General features: G+C 34.7%; 3 protein-coding genes across 6 annotated transcripts; 1 reads left to right on the top strand and 2 right to left on the bottom strand.

The window, feature by feature from the left end:
• The first annotated feature begins 689 nt into the window (after positions 1–689).
• LOC104218336 (mitogen-activated protein kinase kinase 3) lies at positions 690–8,403 on the top strand. Of its 2 annotated transcripts, none has more exons than XM_009768808.2 (10): positions 690–838; positions 1,471–1,617; positions 1,691–1,945; positions 2,515–2,733; positions 2,821–2,958; positions 3,074–3,241; positions 4,605–4,718; positions 6,991–7,098; positions 7,307–7,398; positions 7,819–8,403. In XM_009768808.2, the coding sequence occupies exons 2-10, from the start codon at positions 1,516–1,518 to the stop codon at positions 8,177–8,179; spliced, it is 1,557 nt and encodes a 518-aa protein (XP_009767110.1). In that variant the 5' UTR covers positions 690–838; positions 1,471–1,515; the 3' UTR covers positions 8,180–8,403. The 2 variants fall into 2 exon arrangements, with proteins under 2 accessions (XP_009767110.1, XP_009767114.1); XM_009768812.2 differs by having other exon boundaries at positions 760–949.
• Positions 8,404–8,670: 267 nt separating this feature from the next.
• LOC104218326 (uncharacterized) lies at positions 8,671–11,199 on the bottom strand. Of its 3 annotated transcripts, XR_011406237.1 has the most exons (7): positions 10,978–11,105; positions 10,826–10,896; positions 9,749–9,837; positions 9,523–9,629; positions 9,206–9,282; positions 8,805–9,124; positions 8,671–8,718 (listed from the first exon to the last, which is right to left on the bottom strand). XR_011406237.1 is itself a non-coding variant. In XM_009768789.2 (6 exons), exons 1-6 carry the CDS (start codon positions 11,024–11,026, stop codon positions 8,872–8,874), a joined length of 606 nt encoding a protein of 201 aa, XP_009767091.1. In that variant the 5' UTR covers positions 11,027–11,199; the 3' UTR covers positions 8,671–8,871. The 3 variants fall into 3 exon arrangements, 2 of the variants coding, with proteins under 2 accessions (XP_009767091.1, XP_009767101.1); XM_009768789.2 differs by having other exon boundaries at positions 8,671–9,124; positions 9,749–9,797; positions 10,978–11,199; XM_009768799.2 differs by having other exon boundaries at positions 8,671–9,124.
• A 628-nt stretch (positions 11,200–11,827) lies between these two features.
• Positions 11,828–17,678, bottom strand: LOC104218318 (abietadienol/abietadienal oxidase). The gene is made up of 9 exons (XM_009768778.2): positions 17,403–17,678; positions 16,707–17,031; positions 15,835–15,984; positions 15,077–15,316; positions 14,573–14,674; positions 14,383–14,461; positions 13,749–13,870; positions 13,490–13,617; positions 11,828–12,031 (listed from the first exon to the last, which is right to left on the bottom strand). The coding sequence occupies exons 1-9, from the start codon at positions 17,609–17,611 to the stop codon at positions 11,944–11,946; spliced, it is 1,443 nt and encodes a 480-aa protein (XP_009767080.1). The 5' UTR covers positions 17,612–17,678; the 3' UTR covers positions 11,828–11,943.
• Between the last annotated feature and the right edge of the window lie 2,680 nt (positions 17,679–20,358).

The following is a 20,358-nucleotide window of genomic DNA, read 5'->3' as shown; positions in this document are numbered from 1 at the left end:
GCCTGTATATGAGTTTTTCCATTTCTTTTTTGCAAAAACCATCCTTAATCAGTCTTGGTAAAAATTGAAAAATTACTATTTTACCGTTTAGCTGGAAAATAACTTTTGCAAACAAAATAAAAAATTAAAAAATAAATGCTAAGCAATATTCAGGTTTAACCATTATTCGTTATTAAGAATTTTTTGCCATTAGAAATTATTTGGCATCTTAAGTATTATTCACTATTAAAAATTATCCGCCATTATGCACTATTTGGCATTAAAAGAAATTGGGCAAAACACAAAATTGGCCTGTTAGGCTAAAATTAATTGTATTTTTCTTTGCAAAAAATCATTTTCAATGAATTGCCAAGAAAGAAAGAAAAATTAGTCTTTATAAAAGTTGAGAAATTATTAGTTTTGCCGTTTAGCTGAAAAATAAGTTTTGCAGTAAATTAATATTTTTGGAAAATTGCAATTTTTCCGCAAATATTAATCTTCCATTTTTTTTTCAAATAAAGCAACCTAAAAAATTGTATGGGACAATATTAGACGTAATAGTAGACATAATTAGTATTGGATGAGTTTGTGTCCAATTTAAAGTTGATGATCTTTCTCTATGTCTGTGTTTGAAGAAGTGAAATTTGCCAATGGTGCTATAAATATTCTTATGACAAAACTTAAAAATGAAAAAAGAAAAAAGAAAAACTAAACAAATTTATGGGAACAATATTGAAAAAAAGGACTCCATAAAAGTCCCAAAGCGATTTATAGGCATTCATTTTGTACTGCAAATCCAACTTCAACCGATCCATCATCATCGTCCTTGTACCTTTTGCCTGTCTGATCATCAAAACAGGTGATTGCTTTACTTTGCTTGTAATTTCTGCATCTTTTGTTGTACCATAGAAGAAGCACCGGAGCAAATTGTGTGCATCCTATGGGAACTGGGAATTCGTTCTAAGTATCTGTAAGTGTTAACCTTTTGTCGTTTTCTTTAATCATTTTCCCAAACAACACCGATCTCTTTTAAGTTTTCCTGTCTTTTTTTTGTTCATATTGCTGCCGTCCTGCAAATTCAGCTCACACGATGTGTAATTGTTTGATGTTGATATTCTGGTTCTGCGAAATTAGTAATATTATGTGTTACTTCACTAGTTGTGAATATTCTAGGAACTCGTGGAAGTTTAACAAAATCACATGAAAGTTCCGTTACATAAATGGAAAGTATGATATATGTTTCCACGACTTAATTATGTTTGTAATGCAATCTGATTTAAAGGTCAATTCAAGTATGAAACCTGAAGGAAATGTCGTAAGTAGAAAAGATGATTAATGGGTCCGAATAGAGCTGAATCGGTATAGCGATTCATATAACGGACTCCAACTAGTTCAGGATTGAGTCATAGTAGTTTTTGTAAAAGCTAAAAAGAAAGAAAGAATTGTAGAGAATGGTAAATCTCACCAGCCATATTCCCTTTATGTGGTCAGGGAAGAAGGATGTTATATTCTACTTGTTAAAGCTTTTCACATGTGATGGCTGGGTTGGAGGAATTGAAGAAGAAGCTTGTGCCTTTGTTTGATGCTGAGAAGGGTTTCTCCCCTGCCTCTACATCGGATCCTTTTGATTCCTACTCTGTAAGTTCTTTTTTAAAGATTAATAGGACCACGAACTACATTTTTAGGAGTGCTGATATTGGTTTCTGTGAAGCTCTCCGATGGTGGCACTGTGAATTTGTTGAGTCAATCATACGGTGTATACAACATCAATGAGCTGGGACTTCAAAAGTGTACTTCATGGCCTGTTGATGACGCTGATCATGGTGAAAAGACATATAAATGTGCTTCCCATGAGATGAGGGTTTTTGGAGCCATAGGTAGCGGTGCCAGTAGTGTTGTTCAGAGAGCTATCCACATTCCAACTCACAGGATTATTGCTTTGAAAAAGATTAATATTTTTGAGAAGGTTTCTGCATTTTAGTCTTTTCAATCTTGATGTTTAATTCCTTTCATTTTACCTGATCAAAAGAGTTAGCTTTTAAGTCCACCTATCTTTAAATTTATTTTTTTTTAATTATAAGTGCTGCAAATTTGTCATAAATTTAGAGAGAGAGCCTCACAACGGGAAGTGATATTGATGTTTATCTTTTGGCTAAGACAGTAATAAAATTTCAGCACTGTACTTCCTCTGATTTATGCTCCCTTTACCAACTTAAACATGTCTAGAAGGAAACATCTTTTATCTGTGAGCAAAAAGATTCTATCTAGGCGTAGCAAACATATCAGCCATAAAGCTATTATTCCTGAGCCAAAAAAAGAAAAAAGAAAAAAAAAGAGAGGAAATAACATAAGAAGCCATGAAGGATCAAATGTGCAGTCTTACCATGTAATCATATGGTAGAACTTAAAAGAATATATGTGCATGTGGGTAAGTGAATTTTATGGAACCATGCCATTATTTAAGAGGAGATTAGCCCTAAAAAAGGAGGAATGTCCATTTTTCTGTTCACCGAGATATTTTCTCGTGCATTTTAGGAGAAAAGGCAACAACTGCTTACTGAAATAAGGACATTGTGTGAGGCACCATGCTGCCAAGGTCTTGTTGAGTTCTATGGAGCGTTTTATACTCCAGATTCTGGGCAAATAAGCATAGCTCTAGAGTATATGGATGGCGGTTCTCTTGCAGATATCATAAAAGTGAGGAAGAGCATTCCAGAAGCTATCCTTTCTCCAATGGTTCAAAAGCTCTTGAATGTAAGGAATCTTTTTCAACTTCCTTCTTTAGTGGTAGTCTTAGTATTGTCCCTCAGCTTTACTTATAAAACTTCTCTGTTCTTTAAGGGTCTCAGTTATTTGCACGGAGTTCGACATTTAGTTCACAGAGACATAAAGCCGGCAAATCTGCTTGTCAATCTCAAGGGGGAGCCAAAAATAACAGATTTTGGCATTAGTGCTGGCTTAGAAAGCTCTATTGCTATGGTTAGTTAAAGGAGGTTACACCAATATTCACTTCTCTTTCTCCAAGAAATGTATTATGAATATCTTCTGGCATATCTTATTTCAGATTCATTCCTTCTAATTTTTGTATTTTCAGTGTGCTACTTTCGTTGGAACGGTAACTTACATGTCGCCGGAACGAATACGAAATGAGAATTACTCTTACCCAGCTGACATTTGGAGCCTTGGGCTTGCACTGTTTGAGTGTGGTACAGGTGAATTTCCATATACAGCTAATGAAGGACCTGTCAATCTCATGTTGCAGGTCAATCCTCTATTGCTACCTATTTCTTACCAATTTGTTCTTGATTATTTTAAGGATTTGCAACTGAACCCCCTCTCCATCCAAAAAAGACTATAATACGCTAGTCTGAGATTCAAACTCTTATAAAATTTGCATGATTTGCTGTGGAACTTGTTGATTTTGTGCATTGCAGAGTTATACTATATGTTCTTTCCTTTACATAAGCCTTTAACTTGCTGGTACGTCATTAGGTCGCAAACCATCTCAGGTAGAAACCGAACAAACAACAACAACAACATACCCAGTATTATCCCACACCGTGGGGTTTGGGGAGGGTAGTGTATACGCAGACCTTACCCCTACCTTGTGAGAATAGAGAGGTTGTTTCCAGTAGACCCTCGGCTCAGAAACATGAAATTTCCTCCTATTTCTGTGGTGGAATAGACCCTTAGGTAGAAACCAACATCTAGAAACATGAAGTTTCCTCCTATTTCTGTGGTGGAATAGGATATACCATTCGAGAGAGAGAGGGGGAGGGAGGGAGGCAGAGAGGGATAGAGAGAGAGAGAGAGAGAAAGAGTTTACCGTTTTCAGGGCATTAAAGGAGCATATGAGACTGATGCAGCTGGGAAGCTGCTTACTATTTTGGACCCAGGTGCTCCAGGTGATGTGGATAATGCTCTTCAGAGGGAGGACACCTATGATGAAAAAGGAGTCAGACTGCAAAAGAAGCAATAGCGACAAGCCGACATTGGTTCAGAAAGAAGGGACTAACATGTAAATTTTATGGTGATCAGATGAGGAAAGGTGAAGGTAATGCAACTTGAAAAGGGAAGGCAAGAAGGTAGTGAACCCCGTTATAAGGAAAATCTTGTGAAGAAAAAGAAGGGCAGCAGCACAAGAGAATCAACTTCAAGAGTTAGTATGTAATATCAACTACACCAAGAAAGGAGATAAAGCGAAATCAAATTCAGGGAAAGAAATTGTATTGGAATGAACCCTTGCTTTCCTTCCATTTTTTGAATTTGAGGTGACAGTTAAATTTTGTTTGATAAAGAAAGACTGGGCTTGTGAGGGTCGTATTGGATGGTTAATACGAACAGGTTGCATCTCTGGACGCTCTTTTATCAATTATTTTACTGTAAAAAGCTTACTGGTAGTTTGCCCCGTTATTGTGGAAATGTAAATATGGATGGAATTATAAATGATTCATATTTGGCCCCAATATGTTACCATATCAGATTTTCTAAATTTAGATATCAGTTCAGCCCCTGTTAACATGTTTGGGTCACTTTTCTTTCAGATATAATCTAGATGAATTACGTACACTAACTTGAGTCCATCATCACATCTCATCCTTGTTTTTTCCAAACTATGATGGCAGATCCTAGATGATCCGTCTCCTTCACTGTCAGGACACGAATTTTCACCAGAATTCTGCTCATTCATTGATGCTTGCCTCAAAAAAAATCCTGATGACAGGCTGACGGCAGAGCAGGTCAGTACAAAGGCTTTTCCCTTATAAGCAAGTAGATCACAAGAAGGGGAACTGGAAGTTTTACACATTCTAAATAGGCAAATGCAGCTGTAAAAGCAACATATACCTCTAATGAAGACATGATGATCACTTGTAAACTTCATATTGACATCTTGAACTAAAAAGAACTCAGTATTAGGGAATATTATTCCTCCACTGCATTTTATATGAAACAATTTGAATATGTTCCGAGTTTATGAGGTAAGTTTTACTAGTAAAAGTATGAAAAGGTACAAAATAAAAGTAAATATATCTGTATAATGAGGGAATCATCACCATTGTTTACAATTGAATTGGTTAAATACATCTAAATTCTCAAAAGAAGTAAGAATTCCATAAAATATTATTTTTTCATAGAACCATGTTAAACATTTGAGAGGTCCTTCAGAGGTAGTAAGAGTTATGGTTCCCTTTTAGTGATTCTCCCTTTTTATTTCGTACGGGAATGGGAATAATACTGCTATTGGATAACTACACTCAGAATTTCCGATGTCAAAGGATTACGCTTAGGAGAATTAATCTTATATCCACACTACTTCATGCATGTGGTGCTTCTGGTGCATTCCTGAAGGAAATTAAAAAAAGGAAGGTGCTCTGGGATTTTGCAAGAATTAGTGCTCCATTTGATCAAATGCTCGATATCAGACAGTCAATAGATAGTTCACATTTCACCCGATCTTTGCGCAACTGCCAAGGCACTGTGATGCTACTGGAAGCAGAGTCAAACTGTCAATTTTACCCAGTCAGCTGGAACAATTCAGTTTTAAGTTATTAATCTGTCTACTGTTTACCATTCTCCTGATAAGTTCATTGGAGTTCGGGGCAATTAGGAACACCTTGATATGTCTTGCGAACAATTGCTTGCAAACTCTCAGATTATTTGGGACTTGAGACTCTGCTAGCAATTGTTTGCAAGACGTATAATGTTACTAAAGCACTGGAGTCATACGGTAAGGAAGGGTATATAAACAAAACATCTGGTTTTCATGGACTTGGAGCTTCTGGAGGCCCTTGGATGGCCGATTTCTTGTTTATCTGTTTTAAAAACTTAAGACCAGATGCCAGTGAGTTCATTGCCGATGGACTTCAAAGGACACTTAATATTTTGAAGCCAAGATTACCCAATTAGGAAACTCCACCTGGTTTTCTTGGTTTTGCTGTGAATATGGTAAATATAGACATTGTGAAATTATATTGTGCTACAAGCACTGGTTACGGTCTAATAGAGACTCTTCTTTTACCTGTTTTCACGCTTACACGTAGACAGATGAAGAATAGACATGCTACAAGCCCTCCCTTGTATTTGAGATGCAGCCATGTCTTGGATGGTGGATGATAAAGCATAACAGTGTGTTTCTCCCTGGGCAAGAGGAAATAGATATGAAATTCCCAAAGAGCTTTGGAAGGTCAAATCTGCCGGAGAACTACTTTGAAATTGAAAGACAGATAAGGAGATGAAGTGGAAAAGGAAGCAACTGTAGAAGATATGCAGAGAGAACAAGCTTGCTAGACCATGCAAGGTTCAATTCGGTAAATAAATCCTGCATCCATTCAGTCTGAAAAGTTGCCTTCCAGGATTATTTGAACTATGGGTGCAGTCTAATGAATTTCTGATTCTTGTTTAGGTCAATCTCAGGCATGTAACAAACTACAGAATTTGTTCGTCAAAGGGACAATTATGAGAAGTCCTAGGATCGACTTTAAAAAAAAAGGAATTCCTTGATATTATTGCCTATTCGATATTTTAGAAATGGTATAGATGGTTAAAACTTCAAGTAGGAAAAAAGACCTTTTCCCCATGAAACACTGGTTGTGTGTATGATTTCATCTAATTAGATGAAACCAGTGCTGCTTGATGAATTGATTGTCTGAACCTTATGTATGTACCTAACTGACAGGCAGAAGTTTACTTTTCCTTTTTAAAGAAGGTACAAGCGTAAATGAGCATATTTTTTCATTGAACATGGGACAACAGGGGAAGGCATTTGGCATTATTTTATACAGCTTTCAACTTTTGGAGCTTAATGTACATTATGTATGTGCATATATATTCATTGAAGTTTATCATTGACCTGTATGAAACGGGTGGCTGCAGTTACTTTTATGTCTATCATAGAGTTTTCTATGTAGGCTGATACATTAGGACCTTTACTGCTAACAATGGTGAAGGTATGATGTACAAAGTAGACTGGTTTAAGATTGCATGGTGGCTCATGGTCCTCTTTAATTGCAGCTTCTTTCACATCCATTTATTACCAAGTATACTGATTCTGCAGTGGATTTGGGTGCTTTTGTCAGAAGCATTTTTGATCCTACACAGAGGATGAAAGATCTGGCAGATGTGAGTTTTCTACTTCATTTTTACCTTTGCAGTAGCTCTAATTCCTTCATTTGGTGAAAAATCTATTAGAATTAAGATGTCGTAGAGAGCATGGGCCTGCTCGTTGGCTGTATTAATTTTGTTAACTCGCTAACAATCAAAGTTACAATAGGCTAAAACTTTTAAGAGTAGGTGATGCTGAATTCATGTTTGTTGTTTGCTGTGTCAGATGCTGACAATACATTACTATTTGCTGTTTGATGGATCCGATGAATTTTGGCAGCATACCAAGACATTATATAATGAATGCTCCACATTCAGGTATCTGACATAGTGACATTTGCGACTTTAAGTCTAGACTTGTTTGTTGCAAGGAGAAATTTGATTTTAGTATGTCTTCTGTTTTGTTTTGACACGCGTAACAAGCATCCGTACAAACAGATGTATACTGTGGGACCTGGCTCCTAGAGCCTAGGTCTTGCTCTTGGAATATTGTGGCATCTGAGGAATTTGAGGCTCTTTGTGCATACCCTTGAATCATATTTCATGAGACCACACTCTTCTTGCTTGCAGTTTTGAGCAAAGTTTTTACTGTGTCTCTGTCTCTCTTTGCATTTATCAACACAACGACAAGAGCATCTATATTTAAGGCTCTTGGCAATCACGGGTTATGATTTTTTGAAGCTCTTTGTGGTCCTCTTGACTTTACCTTCTAACTTCAATGCTTCTATGACGTTTAAGCTTTGGCGGGAAAGAATCCATTGGTCCCAGCAATATCTTTTCAACCATGTCCAATATACGGAAGACATTAGCTGGTGAATGGCCTCCAGAAAAGCTTGTGCATGTTGTGGAGAAAGTTCAATGCCGTACTCATGGTCAAGATGGAGTTGCAATTCGTGTTTCTGGATCTTTTATAGTTGGGAACCAATTCCTCATTTGTGGAGATGGTATGCAAGTTGAGGGTCTGCCAAATTTGAAAGATCTCTCTATCGATATACCCAGCAAACGGATGGGGACTTTTCACGAGCAATTTATTGTAGAGCAGGCGAACATCATTGGCCGTTATTTCATAACTAAGCAAGAACTTTTCATTACTCAATAGAAATCTTCCTGCAAAACTCTTGAGATCGTGGATGTATTTGTAGTTCACTGTTCCTATAAATGGATTCGTTTTGAGTCGAGGGTCCCCCGGAAACAGCCTCTCTACCCTCCCCATATGCCACTAGTGGGATTATTACTGGGTTGTTGTTGTTGTTCCTATAAATGGAATGAAGAGTTGAGAATCGCCTCTAGGTAACGCCAATTAAAATATGCTTTTTCACTTGATTATTTTTTCTTTTTCCTTCTTTAAGCGTCCCCCTTTTGTTAAACCCAATTGACACGAGATGTTAATACTGGTGCCTCTTGTGAACAGCACTTTGTATGTCAGCTCTCTCTCTCTCATTATTATTATTATTATTATTATTATTTCATGATCAAGTGGTGAACCTACAATTCACTTTACAAAGGAAACAGTACGTAGTAGAAATAGAACTCTCATCTAATTTAGGCTCTCCCCATGCATGCAGGGGAGGGAGAATGCTACACTGTCAATTTTGAAGGTAAAAGCAAACTCCAGTATGAATTGCGGCTGCCCATCATCTGTAAACATGGTAAAACAAGCAAGTCAGGGTTCTTGATTAGGATGGGCACATGCACCAACTAATGACGCTCATTAATTCAAGCACCTATAACTGATGTTTTCTTGATTCAAACACTCTACTAAGCATCATAGACAAATAAATCCTAGCAAAATCAGTCATCATCATCAGAACTCTCATATGCTGCAAGCAATTTTTTCACTGGATTTTCTATCTCTGTTCTAGCTCCAGCATCACTTGGTCTAGCTGGCAAAGTCTCTATCTGCTTCTCATGATCGGCATCACACTTGCCACTTGGTGCAGCCTGTGTACTTGGATGTACAAGAAAATCATTCCCATTGGATGGGTTAGAGACTTTCGGCTTCTTAGATTTGACTTCTACAACCCTTTTTAGTACATCTTGTTGCCTGCAAAGCTCACACGTTGAGTTGATTCCCAGAGATACTTTGGGCGATTGATCTGCCTTGGATTAGAAGATAAGTTCAAACCTGATCCCACTCTTTGGCTTGGGCTCAACACGAAGCGTCAGAGGAAGTAATGCAGGTGAAGAATCAGCAACAGCTTTGTTTCAAATTGTTACGGAAATCACGAACTACCAGACGATTACAAAGATATAAATGCTCTCTTGTTTCCCAAAGTCACAGCAGTTGTATTATGCAGGTAAGAGAAAATCCATGTGATAAATCAGTCAAAAAAACTTCACAATTTTTGATATATTGATGAAATTCAGTTGTATCATAAGCCAATAAACAAATCATGCACATGCAAAATGAGATAAAATCCAAGAAAACAAACAAAAGGATATTTTGAATACTTGGAATGCACGTTTTTCAGTGCGGCGCAGAAGGCGTTCAGCGTCCTCCTCAGCTTCCATCTGTTCCTTGAGATAGAGCAGGTCATCACTGTCTAGGGCTGCATTTTCAAAACTTACACAATTCTCAAGAAACTATGACACTTTATTATGTGTGAAAATTGCAGCAAAAAGAAGAAACAGAAAAAGAAAATGAATCAAGCAGAGCAAGCATCAATACCGCCTCTTCCATGAAGGTAACCTCCACGTTCCCCAGCAACATCTCGCATCTGAAACACATCAAGCACCCAGTAGGAAAAGCCAAGATCCCTGCCAGGGCATGTTATCAGACCACTCCCATGATTTTAAGAGGATCATTGTGTAATATAATCTAGGCCTGAAACTTCTCTACTGTATTTTGACTTTCAGGGGGGTCCTTCTTTTTGGATAAGTTACAAGGATTCAAAAACATACCAATTTGGTGTAGCAGTGCTAAACTTCTCTGCAGAATCTTTATATGCAGAATATCCTAGCAAAGACCTCTAAACTGAATGCTAATTGCTGGTGCGATCAAGAATACTCCTTTAATTCTTTGTCTTTTTGATAAGTTTCTGCTACTTAACTCCATCCAGATATCTAGCACTATTTAGTCAAGACATGTTACTCTAGTTGATTATAGTCTTGTAAGATGTCCCGTGTTCATTTAATGTCTGGTGGAGAAAAAAAAAAAGAGACTGTGGGGAGAAAGAAAAAAGGATTTACTTAAGTAAGAGGATGTAAAGCCGAACTGGTGCTCAGCATCCAAGTTATTTCGGTAAATCTTCCAAATTTAGACAAGAGGACGTCTTTTTTTCTTTCTTTGTAGAACAAGAAAATAAATCCCTTTATTCTCGTTCCAGCTTATAACAACAAACAACACGCAGATGGAAGAAGATTAAATGCTGCTGAGTAAGAATATCAACAATCTTCAGACTTAGATCATGATGATTACAAATATATAATGGGCCAAAAGAGCTTTGCTTCTCTACATTAATTCATTAACCATTTAATATCAGCATATGTAAAGCGCGATTTACTATACCAAATCATGAACCTTCCTTACCATATACTCTCGAGTTCTTCAAACAACTAAAAGCCTTTTATGTCGTATCCATTTTTTTTCTATAATATTGAAAGTGGAAATTTCAATATTACAGTAATTGTCAACTCAACATTTGAAAAATAAAAAAGTATAATAAAAGGTCAATTCGTGGATTGAAAACAAATGAAAAGGTAAATGGTGAAGTGTGATAAGATTAGAGAAGCGGGATTGGCTAACCTTAGAAACCATGCGATGAAAGGCAATTTCCTCGTCATCAATTTTATCCTTTCCTTTACCAAATTTCTTATCTGCAATTTGATTGCATGTTAATGAAACCCTAATCAACGAAAAAAGGGAGTCTTTTGCATGAGTTAATGGGGCAAATGTACCTTTAGGATCTGTGAGATTGGTATATTCTCGAACTTCTCTACCAGCCATGGCTGCAATTGAAGACACTAACCACCGATTATTGATTCGGAGTAATTTTATTACCAACGACGAAATGGGAGATTATTAGGGCATGTTTTCTTCGCAATCGGGTCGTTTATCCTCTATCTGGATTTGGAACAGCAGTCCTGATTCGGGCTCAGTTGGCCAGCCCAACCAAACTCAGAAAAATCCGAAAATTTAGTTGGCTTTTTTCACTTTTAGCCCATGTCAAAAATTATTTATTATTTTCGGTTAAATATTTGATTCTCTGTTGACTTGAATTAGTTATCGATTTAGTTTTTATTATAATATAATAATATTGTTACTGTTTAAGTTGATTGACTGCAATGGTTAAAATGATGAAGAGTTGAACAGTTTTGCCATTGCATCTTCGATAATTCACACATTTATTGCTAGCATTGATTATCATTAAGTCTAAGTTGGGCATAGTCACATGACACTGTTGGAGGCTTGTTTCCTCCTTACTTTCATGCTACAAATGTTAGCAGGGCGGGTTTAATAGAATGATATCGGATTCAATTGAACTCATAATTTTTGATGTCGCGAATTTTAAAATTATAATAAATAGTAAATATGCTCATAATTTTAAAAGTATAATGAGTTCAACGCTAAAAATCTTAAAGGTTGAACCATAGAATTTAAATCATGAATGTATTATGTTAGTTAGGCAAACAAAGGGAGGAAATTGGGGCAAACACACTCCGTATTTCACATGGAAACAGTTGAACCAGTATAAAACAAACATAAAAAAAAAATTTGATCATTTTTACAAAGAAATCACACACTATCGACATTTAAATTCGATTTTTATTATAACATGAAAATGAACAAAGAAATAAGTAGAGTACAAGATTAATGAAATTGGATTAGTTTGACAAACATCCAATAAATGCATTGTCTGGGGCTTAATTTCTGGTTAATTGTATCTGGAGGCCATTGACCAAACGAGCAGATGGAAAGAAAGACATCCGATCTTCTTTCAGTTGCTTCCACCTATAAATTCAGTAAGGTTTCAATTTGTTAATTCAAATTCATACTTAATCAATAGCGGAATTTTGAAGGAATTAAATTGGTCTTGCATTCCATCTAATATGGGGCGAAATTAAAAGATTGTCAGATTTACAAGTGGTAATTGAAATAGCCACCGTTTCAAAAGTAATCGAAATTTAGCCACTTTTTATGTAAAGTTAAATCTAAACGAAAACACTATTCAAAGTCCGGAAAATATTCCAGCATAATATACTGGGTTCCAGTATAATATACTGGACTTCCAGCATAACATAATATACTAGAGTTCCATAATATATGATGGAAGTTCATCCACATGTGCTCCAATCTCCAGTATATTATGCTGGAAATTTTTGGTGTTGCAGCAAAATAGTGGCTATTTTTCAATAACTTTGCAAATGCTGACTATTTTTCAATTACCAATCCGAAAACTGGCTAGCCCGTACTATTTTCACTCAAATATGTCATTTTTGCTTTTTCATTAAAACCTTCTTTTCCTTCATTTAGATAAAGGTTTCATAAATTGGTCATTTTTATTCCAAAAATTTGATTTATATTTTCAAACCAAAAAAGTACATATTTGCCATAATAAGAAATAAAAACTACTATAGTCTCCTCATTATATTGAAAGTTCTTTTTTTTCTCAAAAATGATTGTTAAGAAAATCTCCCCATTATAGTTAGTTTAAACTTTCAATTTATCTTCTTTTAAGAGATAATTTTACTTATCCATTTGAAAACATTATGTGAACAAAGGGACACATTTAATTGTTGAAATGTGTAACCAATTTATCTAAAAGTTTAAACGGTTTAAAAAACACTCTTTTGTTTTTGTTTAACCCTTATTTATGTATTCTCTGTAGTTATTAAACTATATGATGTTTATGTCTCTGAAAAGAACAAATTAAATGAAATTTGGACAAATATGAACATATATATGTACTAGTTGGAGTACAAAATCAGTTCCTTGCTTTCTTTTTATTAGTTTAGCAATATTATTGTTGTTTCATATTGCGAAATTGTGTTATCAAAACATGCAGCTTTAATTGTATTACAAGATTAAATCAATTTAAGCAACAATTCTTTCAGAATTACTCTATCCTAACGTTAATGTATTATACTTCGTTTGAAGTCTTAAACAAGAATTTGAAAAGATGTCGTAAAAGTTGCTGACTGAAGTAGAAATATTTTGTTTTCTAGAATAAATATGTTATTTTCCGAAAAAAGGTTAAAAAATTAATCAAAGGTTTGTTTCTAAACACAATTCTTTCAACACACAAAATCAAAATTCATCTTCAAACACACATCATTTTCCACAAAATTACAACAACAAAAAAAACTATTTTTTTAAATTCAAATGTTAATTATGAAGATTTTGCAATAAATAACGTCCGAGATTTGTGAATATATTTACTGAAAATAATAAGAGCAGTGAAATGCCTACCTGTAAGTAGTGACAAAGTAATGAAGAAATAGTGCGATTTGAAGGCGGGCCAATTCTGCACCAGGACAAAAGCGTCCTCCTCCTCCAAATGGGGCGAAAAATGGGCTATTTCTCCAATTTCTCTTTTCCTTTTATTGCAATTATGATTTCACAAAAGAATAATTATTTCAGTAGCACATATATTACGTTACGTAGCCCCCCCCCCCCCAACCCCCCCAAAAAAATGGTTGAAACTCTAGCTATTGGTTAAATGGCTAACCTGGTTTTCAGGATCCATCCATCTCCAAGGGTTGAAAATTCTAGGATCATCATAGATGTTTTCATTTAGATGCACTGCTGAGAGAAATGGTACCACAAAACAGCCTTTTGGGATAACATAATCTACATATAGATAGAAAAACAAAAAGTAAGTGACATATGGTACTATCTGAGAGCCTTTAAGCAACGGTAAAGTTGTCTTCGGTCACGGGTTCAAGCCGTAAAGACAGCCACTAATGCTTGCATTAGGATAGATTGTCTACGTCACATCTTTTGTGATGCCCTTCCCTGAACCCTGCGTGAACACATGATGTCTTGTGCACCGGGCACCTTTTTTAAACTATTAGTATATGATAATAGTTGAAGCCATGAAGGCATGTCCTAGGATTATTATGTTCAGCTTGTTGTATAGTGTAAATTACCTTATATAAAAATTTAAACCATTAGAGGGGCACATGCAAGACTGGTGACTACTTTTGAGACCATGTTAAATTGCATAAAACGCTTCATCTGAAAGTTTAATCTATTAGGAAGATAAATTTTGTTTTTCTAATTTGGGTTTACAAAATTTTCTTGCCGATAATGATTTTGTGAAAACATGAATAAATAGATTGAGAATAAACTAAGCATCATACCTTCATATACAACATCGTTGGTGGCTTCTCGCATCAACCATATTGCAATACCTCCAACCCGAAGTGTTTCATCTGTTACCTGCCAATAAAAGTTGTTTCAGAAATCAAAATTAAGCTGCTGGAGTATTTTTTTTCTTTTTGGGGTGGGGGTGGGGGGTGGGGGGTTTATGAAATCCAAAAGAGTACTTACACATTGAGTAAAAGGCATGGATTTGTAATCTTGCCAAGTGAGCATCTCCTCCTCAGTATCAAAGCTACCCTTCTGACTTCTTGTTATGCTCTCTTGCTCATCCTATCCTTATGGACACAAGGTAAAAATGAAAAACAATTGGCTTAGACAGCTACGACTTTGTAAATGTTAGTGTTCATTTACATCCCTACGGTTCATATATATTATTTTTTTTCTTTAAAGTTTTTGCGTACCCCTCAAGATAAATATTTCATGCCGTTAAAGTTTGTCTAAATTACCCTTTATCTAATAAATTTCTTTACTCAATTAATGACCCACTAATATATTAGAGCAATAAAGATGATTTGGAAAGAAAAAAATTCATGTTTTAGTAAAGTGTTTATTTATATTATTAATCCGTGTAGCTCTATATATCACTGAGCACCGTAGTGATAATACATTGATAAAATATGCAACAAAAAGAAATTAGGCTTATTTTTGTACAATGGAGTGTAAATTATGTACCTGTAATTGTTTCATGGCCTTAGGACATTGAGTAAGGAAGTAAACAGCAAATGCCATTGTCTTAGCTGTGGTCTCATTTCCAGCAAACAAGAGGTTTATAATGAAATCAGCAACTGCATTATCTGGTAAGCTTTCTTCCTCTAGCAGTCTATATATCACACCATTCCCATTTCCAGCTGATGGTTCCCTCCTGTGTTTCTCAATAATCTTGTTTATCTTCATTATAATATTCTCTCTTGCCTATTCAATTAACATAACAGACGCTTCATCATTCTATTGTGGCCTTTCAACTAATATATTATCTTAAAAAGTAACATTAATTCAATCCCCCACAAAATATATATATACTACTAAAAGTTTTACAACAATTTATATTATTAGTATGTACTACTATAAATTATGGAGAAAAAATGTCTACACTTGCAGTTTGTTTGTCACGGAAAGTATTTTGGCGAAAAAATAAGTCATTTTCTGGTATTAGTTGCGAGAAAATATTTTTTATGAAAACAACAATTTCCACCAAAAGGGAAAAATAACTATCCTCATTTTTTTGGGTGGAAGTCATTTTCTTTCACAATTTTCTTAAATTCATACTACTATTATAACCAACACTTAGACATTATTATCAATCTTTATATAACTTACATCAAAAAAGTATCTAGGTACCTAATATTATCATTTTTTTGAAAAATATTTTCCACTCTATAATCAATCACTAAAATACACACTTAATATGGTAAGACCTGACTTATTTTTACCTGCATAGCAGTATGGTAAGCAAAACCAGGCATATTGATTGGAACGGAAAGGCATCCATCCACAAAATCAGAGAATAATTGAGCCATCTCATTCACCTCTGATTCATTTGACACTCCCAGCAGTTGATTAACCATCAAATTAATGGCCAGCTGAAATGTTTTGTAATTTCCATTAAATAAAAAGATAAAACACATAATGAACTTAGTATGAAAAAGGTTCTAATTAGCAATAACCACTAAGGATTATCGTGAGATGGATAAGATTAATCCTCCCTTAACCAAAGGTTTTGGAATCGAACTCTAAGCACGGAATAAATCCTACCTCCTTTAATGGGACTTACGAGCAGATGCAGACCTAAATTTGAAGGTTGCTGGTGCACTTTTGTATTCAACCAAAATCTCCTTTATGTATCGTGTGCCGCTACTAATATATATACTCCCTCCGGTCCGCTTTAATTGACTTTTTAGCTTTTTTTTTTTTTTTGTGATCCACAATATTTGATTTTTCCAGACATCAAGAAGGAATTAACTTCTTTTTTTCGAAAGCCGCCCTTGGAGTTTGTTATAGTTCCAATGAACAAATTAAGGTTAATATAGTCAAGTTCATTACTCCTATTAATTAATGCTAAAAGGTGGATCCTTAATATACGTGAAAACATCCAAAAAATCAATTAAAGTAGACCGGAGAGAGTATTAGTACTATTTTTAAAGATATATACATGTATAGATGACATTTTTTCCGAACTTTTCGGGTGCCGGTGACCCCACGATACAACATATGTTCGCCTCTGCTTACAAGGCAACTCCAAATTAGTTAGGACCCCAATATGGTGCCAGACACCGGGTGCGAAACCAAAAAAAAATTAACATACCTTTCTGCAAACATCTTGGAGAAGAATAACCTCATTATCTTGAAAATTATTCAAGGTTTGTTGAATAACCCTTTGTATATCCTGCAAGAAATGGAACTTAAGCTTGTCCAGTCTCATCATATTAGAGGCGATAGAGTGAAGTTTTCTTTGCTGTTCTCCTTGTGCTGTGATCACCCCATTTTTCCCAACTAAATCTCTGAATGATTTTGGATAACTTGATTTAAATAGCTTCCCTTCATTTTGCATTACAAATCTGTTAAAAGCAGGGTCTACTGATACTACAGCCCATTTACCATGTAAACTACATGAGAATATTTTCCCATACCTGTGAATACATAAGATTTATATAAGAACTGAGGATTTGGCTCCCGTTTGGACATAAATTTTATTTATTTTTTTTAAAAAAAAGTTTGAAAATATTATTTGTTCATGAAATTTGATAAGTTTTTGAAAAATTTTAAAGAATAAATTACGAGTTCCAAAAACTAGTTTGTGCTAGTTTTTAGGTGAAAATTTTTATTCAGCTCGCAAAACTTCAAATACATGTCCATACACAACTTCGACTTTCAAAACCTATTTTTTCACCGACCTTCAAAAACTTTTATGTTCAACTTTCAACCAAATTTATATTCAAACGCCGGCTTGGTTCGAAGAAATCCAAGAAGGGGGGAGGGGGGAGGGGGGGTTATGACTTACTTTTGAACTTGTTTTTCAACAAAACAAGGGGGATGAGAACTGGCAACAGCATTGTACCAGTTAAAGCTGTCACCAATAATTGGCCAGCCTCTTCTACCTGGAGGGAACTTTGCATTTCCTTTTTTAGATTTTCCCTTCTTGTATTTGATGAAGACAAGAAAAAACAGAGTGCAGATTATTAACACCCAAAAGTCTGAATAAATTTCCATAGATTAACAGAAGGAATGAGACAGTGTAAGAGAAAGAACCATCTGCTAATGATAAGGAAGAGTTGAATGGAAGTTGACATACATAATTATTAGCTTAAGTCTAACAGAAAATTCTCTCCTTTAATATATTATTAATATAATATTAATTAAATAATTAATGGGAAAATGAAGCCAGAAACAAACAAAAGAGGGTGGTGTGAAGGGCAAATAAGCGTTCGTTGACCCAAGATTTGTAGTCCCACGTCTGTAAGTATTATTTGCAGCTTTAAGTAATGAATTTCACATTACATAATTGTTTGGAGAATGACAAAATTAAATTATTTTTCTTATGTTTTGTCAACTCATAGTTAGTTCTGTTATTAAAGAATCTATTTTTCACATTCTTTTGCTGTTAGATATGATACCATTCTTTCAGTTATAATCTTAGCTTCGGATTTTATTTTATTTCTTAAATTAAAATGATAATCCGCCTAGATCTCTTTTCAACTGGGATTTGCTTTGTTTTTTCCCCTTGTTATTTTTCAAGCAGAGTTTAATAATTTGGACTCAAGTTAGCTGTGATTTATTGTCATGTATCTATATATTTATCATAGTTTAGTCTGAAAATTTTCCATTTTTGTAGCCTGCAGATCTCAGAACTGTCGCTTAATATATCATTTTTTTGGTATTGGGAATACTAACATATATTGGTAATAAAAGAAATTAATTTAAGCATAAAGTCTTTCCTCTCTCTGATCTAATAGATTTTTTCCTTTTAGGGCAGGAGGATGAGGACACGAACAGCGGGGCAGTCTGATGCTCCAAAATGTACCTTTGTAACAAAGATTCAAAATGGTGTATTTTCTTTTTGGTCCGTTCCAAAAAGAATGATTTCTTTTTAAATTTGGTAACAATTTAGTTTAAATTTACAATTCTATCCCTAACGAGAAGCTTTTATAACCACACAAATACTCTGACCCCTTTTTGGCTTGTTTAGGATCACAAATTTCAAAAGTCTTTTTTTTTTTTAAACTTCGTGCCTAGTCAAATAATTTTATATAAATTGAAACGGAAGGAGTAGTAGATTTTTTGTAATGTTTTTCTATTGCATGTAAAAAATATTTAATAGTGTATAATTTAATCGTTTCAATAAGTTATATATTTTTCTATTCAATACATACTTAATGCAAGCACGCACTTAAACTTTAAATAATTTGATTCTGCAAGTACTTTTAAAAAATATGGTGTACGAACCAATTTGTGCACCTCAATTACTATGTTAGGTGCTTGCTACTTTTCATTAGATCTCAGTAACTTTGGCTGCTAAAGCGTAGGCGAATGAGATAAAAACATATAGCGTTTTTTTGCTTGGCTGTAATCTAAAATTTGGTCTTTTCTACGATTTTTACCACTTCATTGACCGTTACACCGCACATTGGATATAATTGTATAGACACAAAATATTCTTTTAACATGAGTCGATAAAAATGAAGATTTTCAAAGACCAGGTGAGAAAGCTTTTAAGTTGGAGAAAAGTTAGATAATATGCTCCAATTTGAGTTGTCTAATCTGATTTGTTTAATTTTGTTCAGCCAATCTTAAGAGCTAAGACCCATTCTTTTGACTAACTTTCTTTAATTTTATCTCTTCCCTTCCAAGTATTGTGACCTTTGGTTGTTTTTAAAGGCTCGAGGTTTGGACTAGTCAAGTCTATGTCGAGCCCCATAAATATTTAAAATGGATGACAATGCTTTGGATCACTGGCTTTGCCATTAAATGTTTGATGAGAGTTGTTTTTACTTTGTTAGGAACAAGCCCGACATATGCTAATAGAAAAAGGAACTTGTTGAATCTTTCTTGGCAAAAGATGAGGCGATGACTTTGAGATAAAAAATTTATGAACCACTATAATAGTCAACGTCCTAGGGACAGAAAAGCAACACTAGAAGCCTAGATTTCTGGCACTTTTGTACACAGATGTAGTAGTATTTGTTATTAATCGTTTTAACTATTGTCAAACTTATTGTTTTATTATGTTGTTGAAAGTTAATGTGACTTTAATTGTTCAAAACCCTTCGTAGTTTTATAGTTTTATAGACTTTAATAAGACTTGGAAAAACCGATTACCGATTAACGCTTCCGCTTCAAGATAATGGATTCCGCTTCAGGTATGTTTTCTATAACGATTTTGTATAAGATTATCATGTTCAAGATCCTGGAATAAATTAAGTTTATGCTTACATGCAGTGGCGGATCCATGATTTTAAAGTTATGGGTGCTCGCCGATAAAAACTTCAAAAGAAAAGAAAAAATGAATTTACTTATGGGTGCTCGCTTAATATTTATCTAAATATTTATAAGGTTGCCTATATAAATTTATTAATATGGTCAAAATTAATGGGTGCTTAAGCACCCACAACTCCCTACGTGCAAGCCTAGATTTTGAAGGGATAATCTTCGTAAACAAATTTTACATATTTGTGAACCGCTTCAGAAATCATGTGCTATCTTCGGCAATTAGAAATTTTTTTTCTTTATTTTAAACTTTCAATCATGATTGCTGGATTCTAAATCTTGGTTGATAGATGATAAAATAATAAATAAATCAAAAGACAAACAACTGCAAGTTCTTCTAAGTCTTAACTGTAATTGTCGTTGATGATCTCTTTCCGAATAACAAAAGTCCAAACCAATATTATCCAGTGTTGTTCACTGTTTTAATTGGTTAAAACTTGATGTGTGTTATTATTCTTCAAAAGTGGCTTGAA

The sequence above is a fragment of the Nicotiana sylvestris genome, chromosome 3 (genome assembly GCF_000393655.2).
Source record: "Nicotiana sylvestris chromosome 3, ASM39365v2, whole genome shotgun sequence".
Classification (NCBI taxonomy): domain Eukaryota; kingdom Viridiplantae; phylum Streptophyta; class Magnoliopsida; order Solanales; family Solanaceae; genus Nicotiana; species Nicotiana sylvestris.
The sequence above is the reverse complement of the archived record's forward strand: the minus strand, read 5'-3'. Positions and strand labels throughout refer to the sequence as shown.

Bases quoted from the DNA above. Each gene is read 5' to 3' on its own strand.
- LOC104218326 (XM_009768789.2), bottom strand. From the start codon at position 11,026: ATGGCTGGTAGAGAAGTTCGAGAATATACCAATCTCACAGATCCTAAA. The intron at 10,897-10,977 runs GTACATTTGCCC...ATCAAATTGCAG, and splicing joins CAATCTCACAGATCCTAAAG to ATAAGAAATTTGGTAAAGGA. The intron at 9,798-10,825 runs GTTAGCCAATCC...GATGTGTTTCAG, and splicing joins TTCATCGCATGGTTTCTAAG to ATGCGAGATGTTGCTGGGGA.
- LOC104218336 (XM_009768808.2), top strand. From the start codon at position 1,516: ATGGCTGGGTTGGAGGAATTGAAGAAGAAGCTTGTGCCTTTGTTTGAT. The intron at 1,618-1,690 runs GTAAGTTCTTTT...GTTTCTGTGAAG, and splicing joins ATCCTTTTGATTCCTACTCT to CTCTCCGATGGTGGCACTGT. The intron at 3,242-4,604 runs GTCAATCCTCTA...CTATGATGGCAG, and splicing joins CTGTCAATCTCATGTTGCAG to ATCCTAGATGATCCGTCTCC.
- LOC104218318 (XM_009768778.2), bottom strand. From the start codon at position 17,611: ATGGAAATTTATTCAGACTTTTGGGTGTTAATAATCTGCACTCTGTTT. The intron at 14,462-14,572 runs GTAAGTACTCTT...TTTTATTGGCAG, and splicing joins CCATGCCTTTTACTCAATGT to GTAACAGATGAAACACTTCG. The intron at 12,032-13,489 runs GTAGGCATTTCA...CTGAATTTATAG, and splicing joins TACTTTGTCACTACTTACAG to GTGGAAGCAACTGAAAGAAG.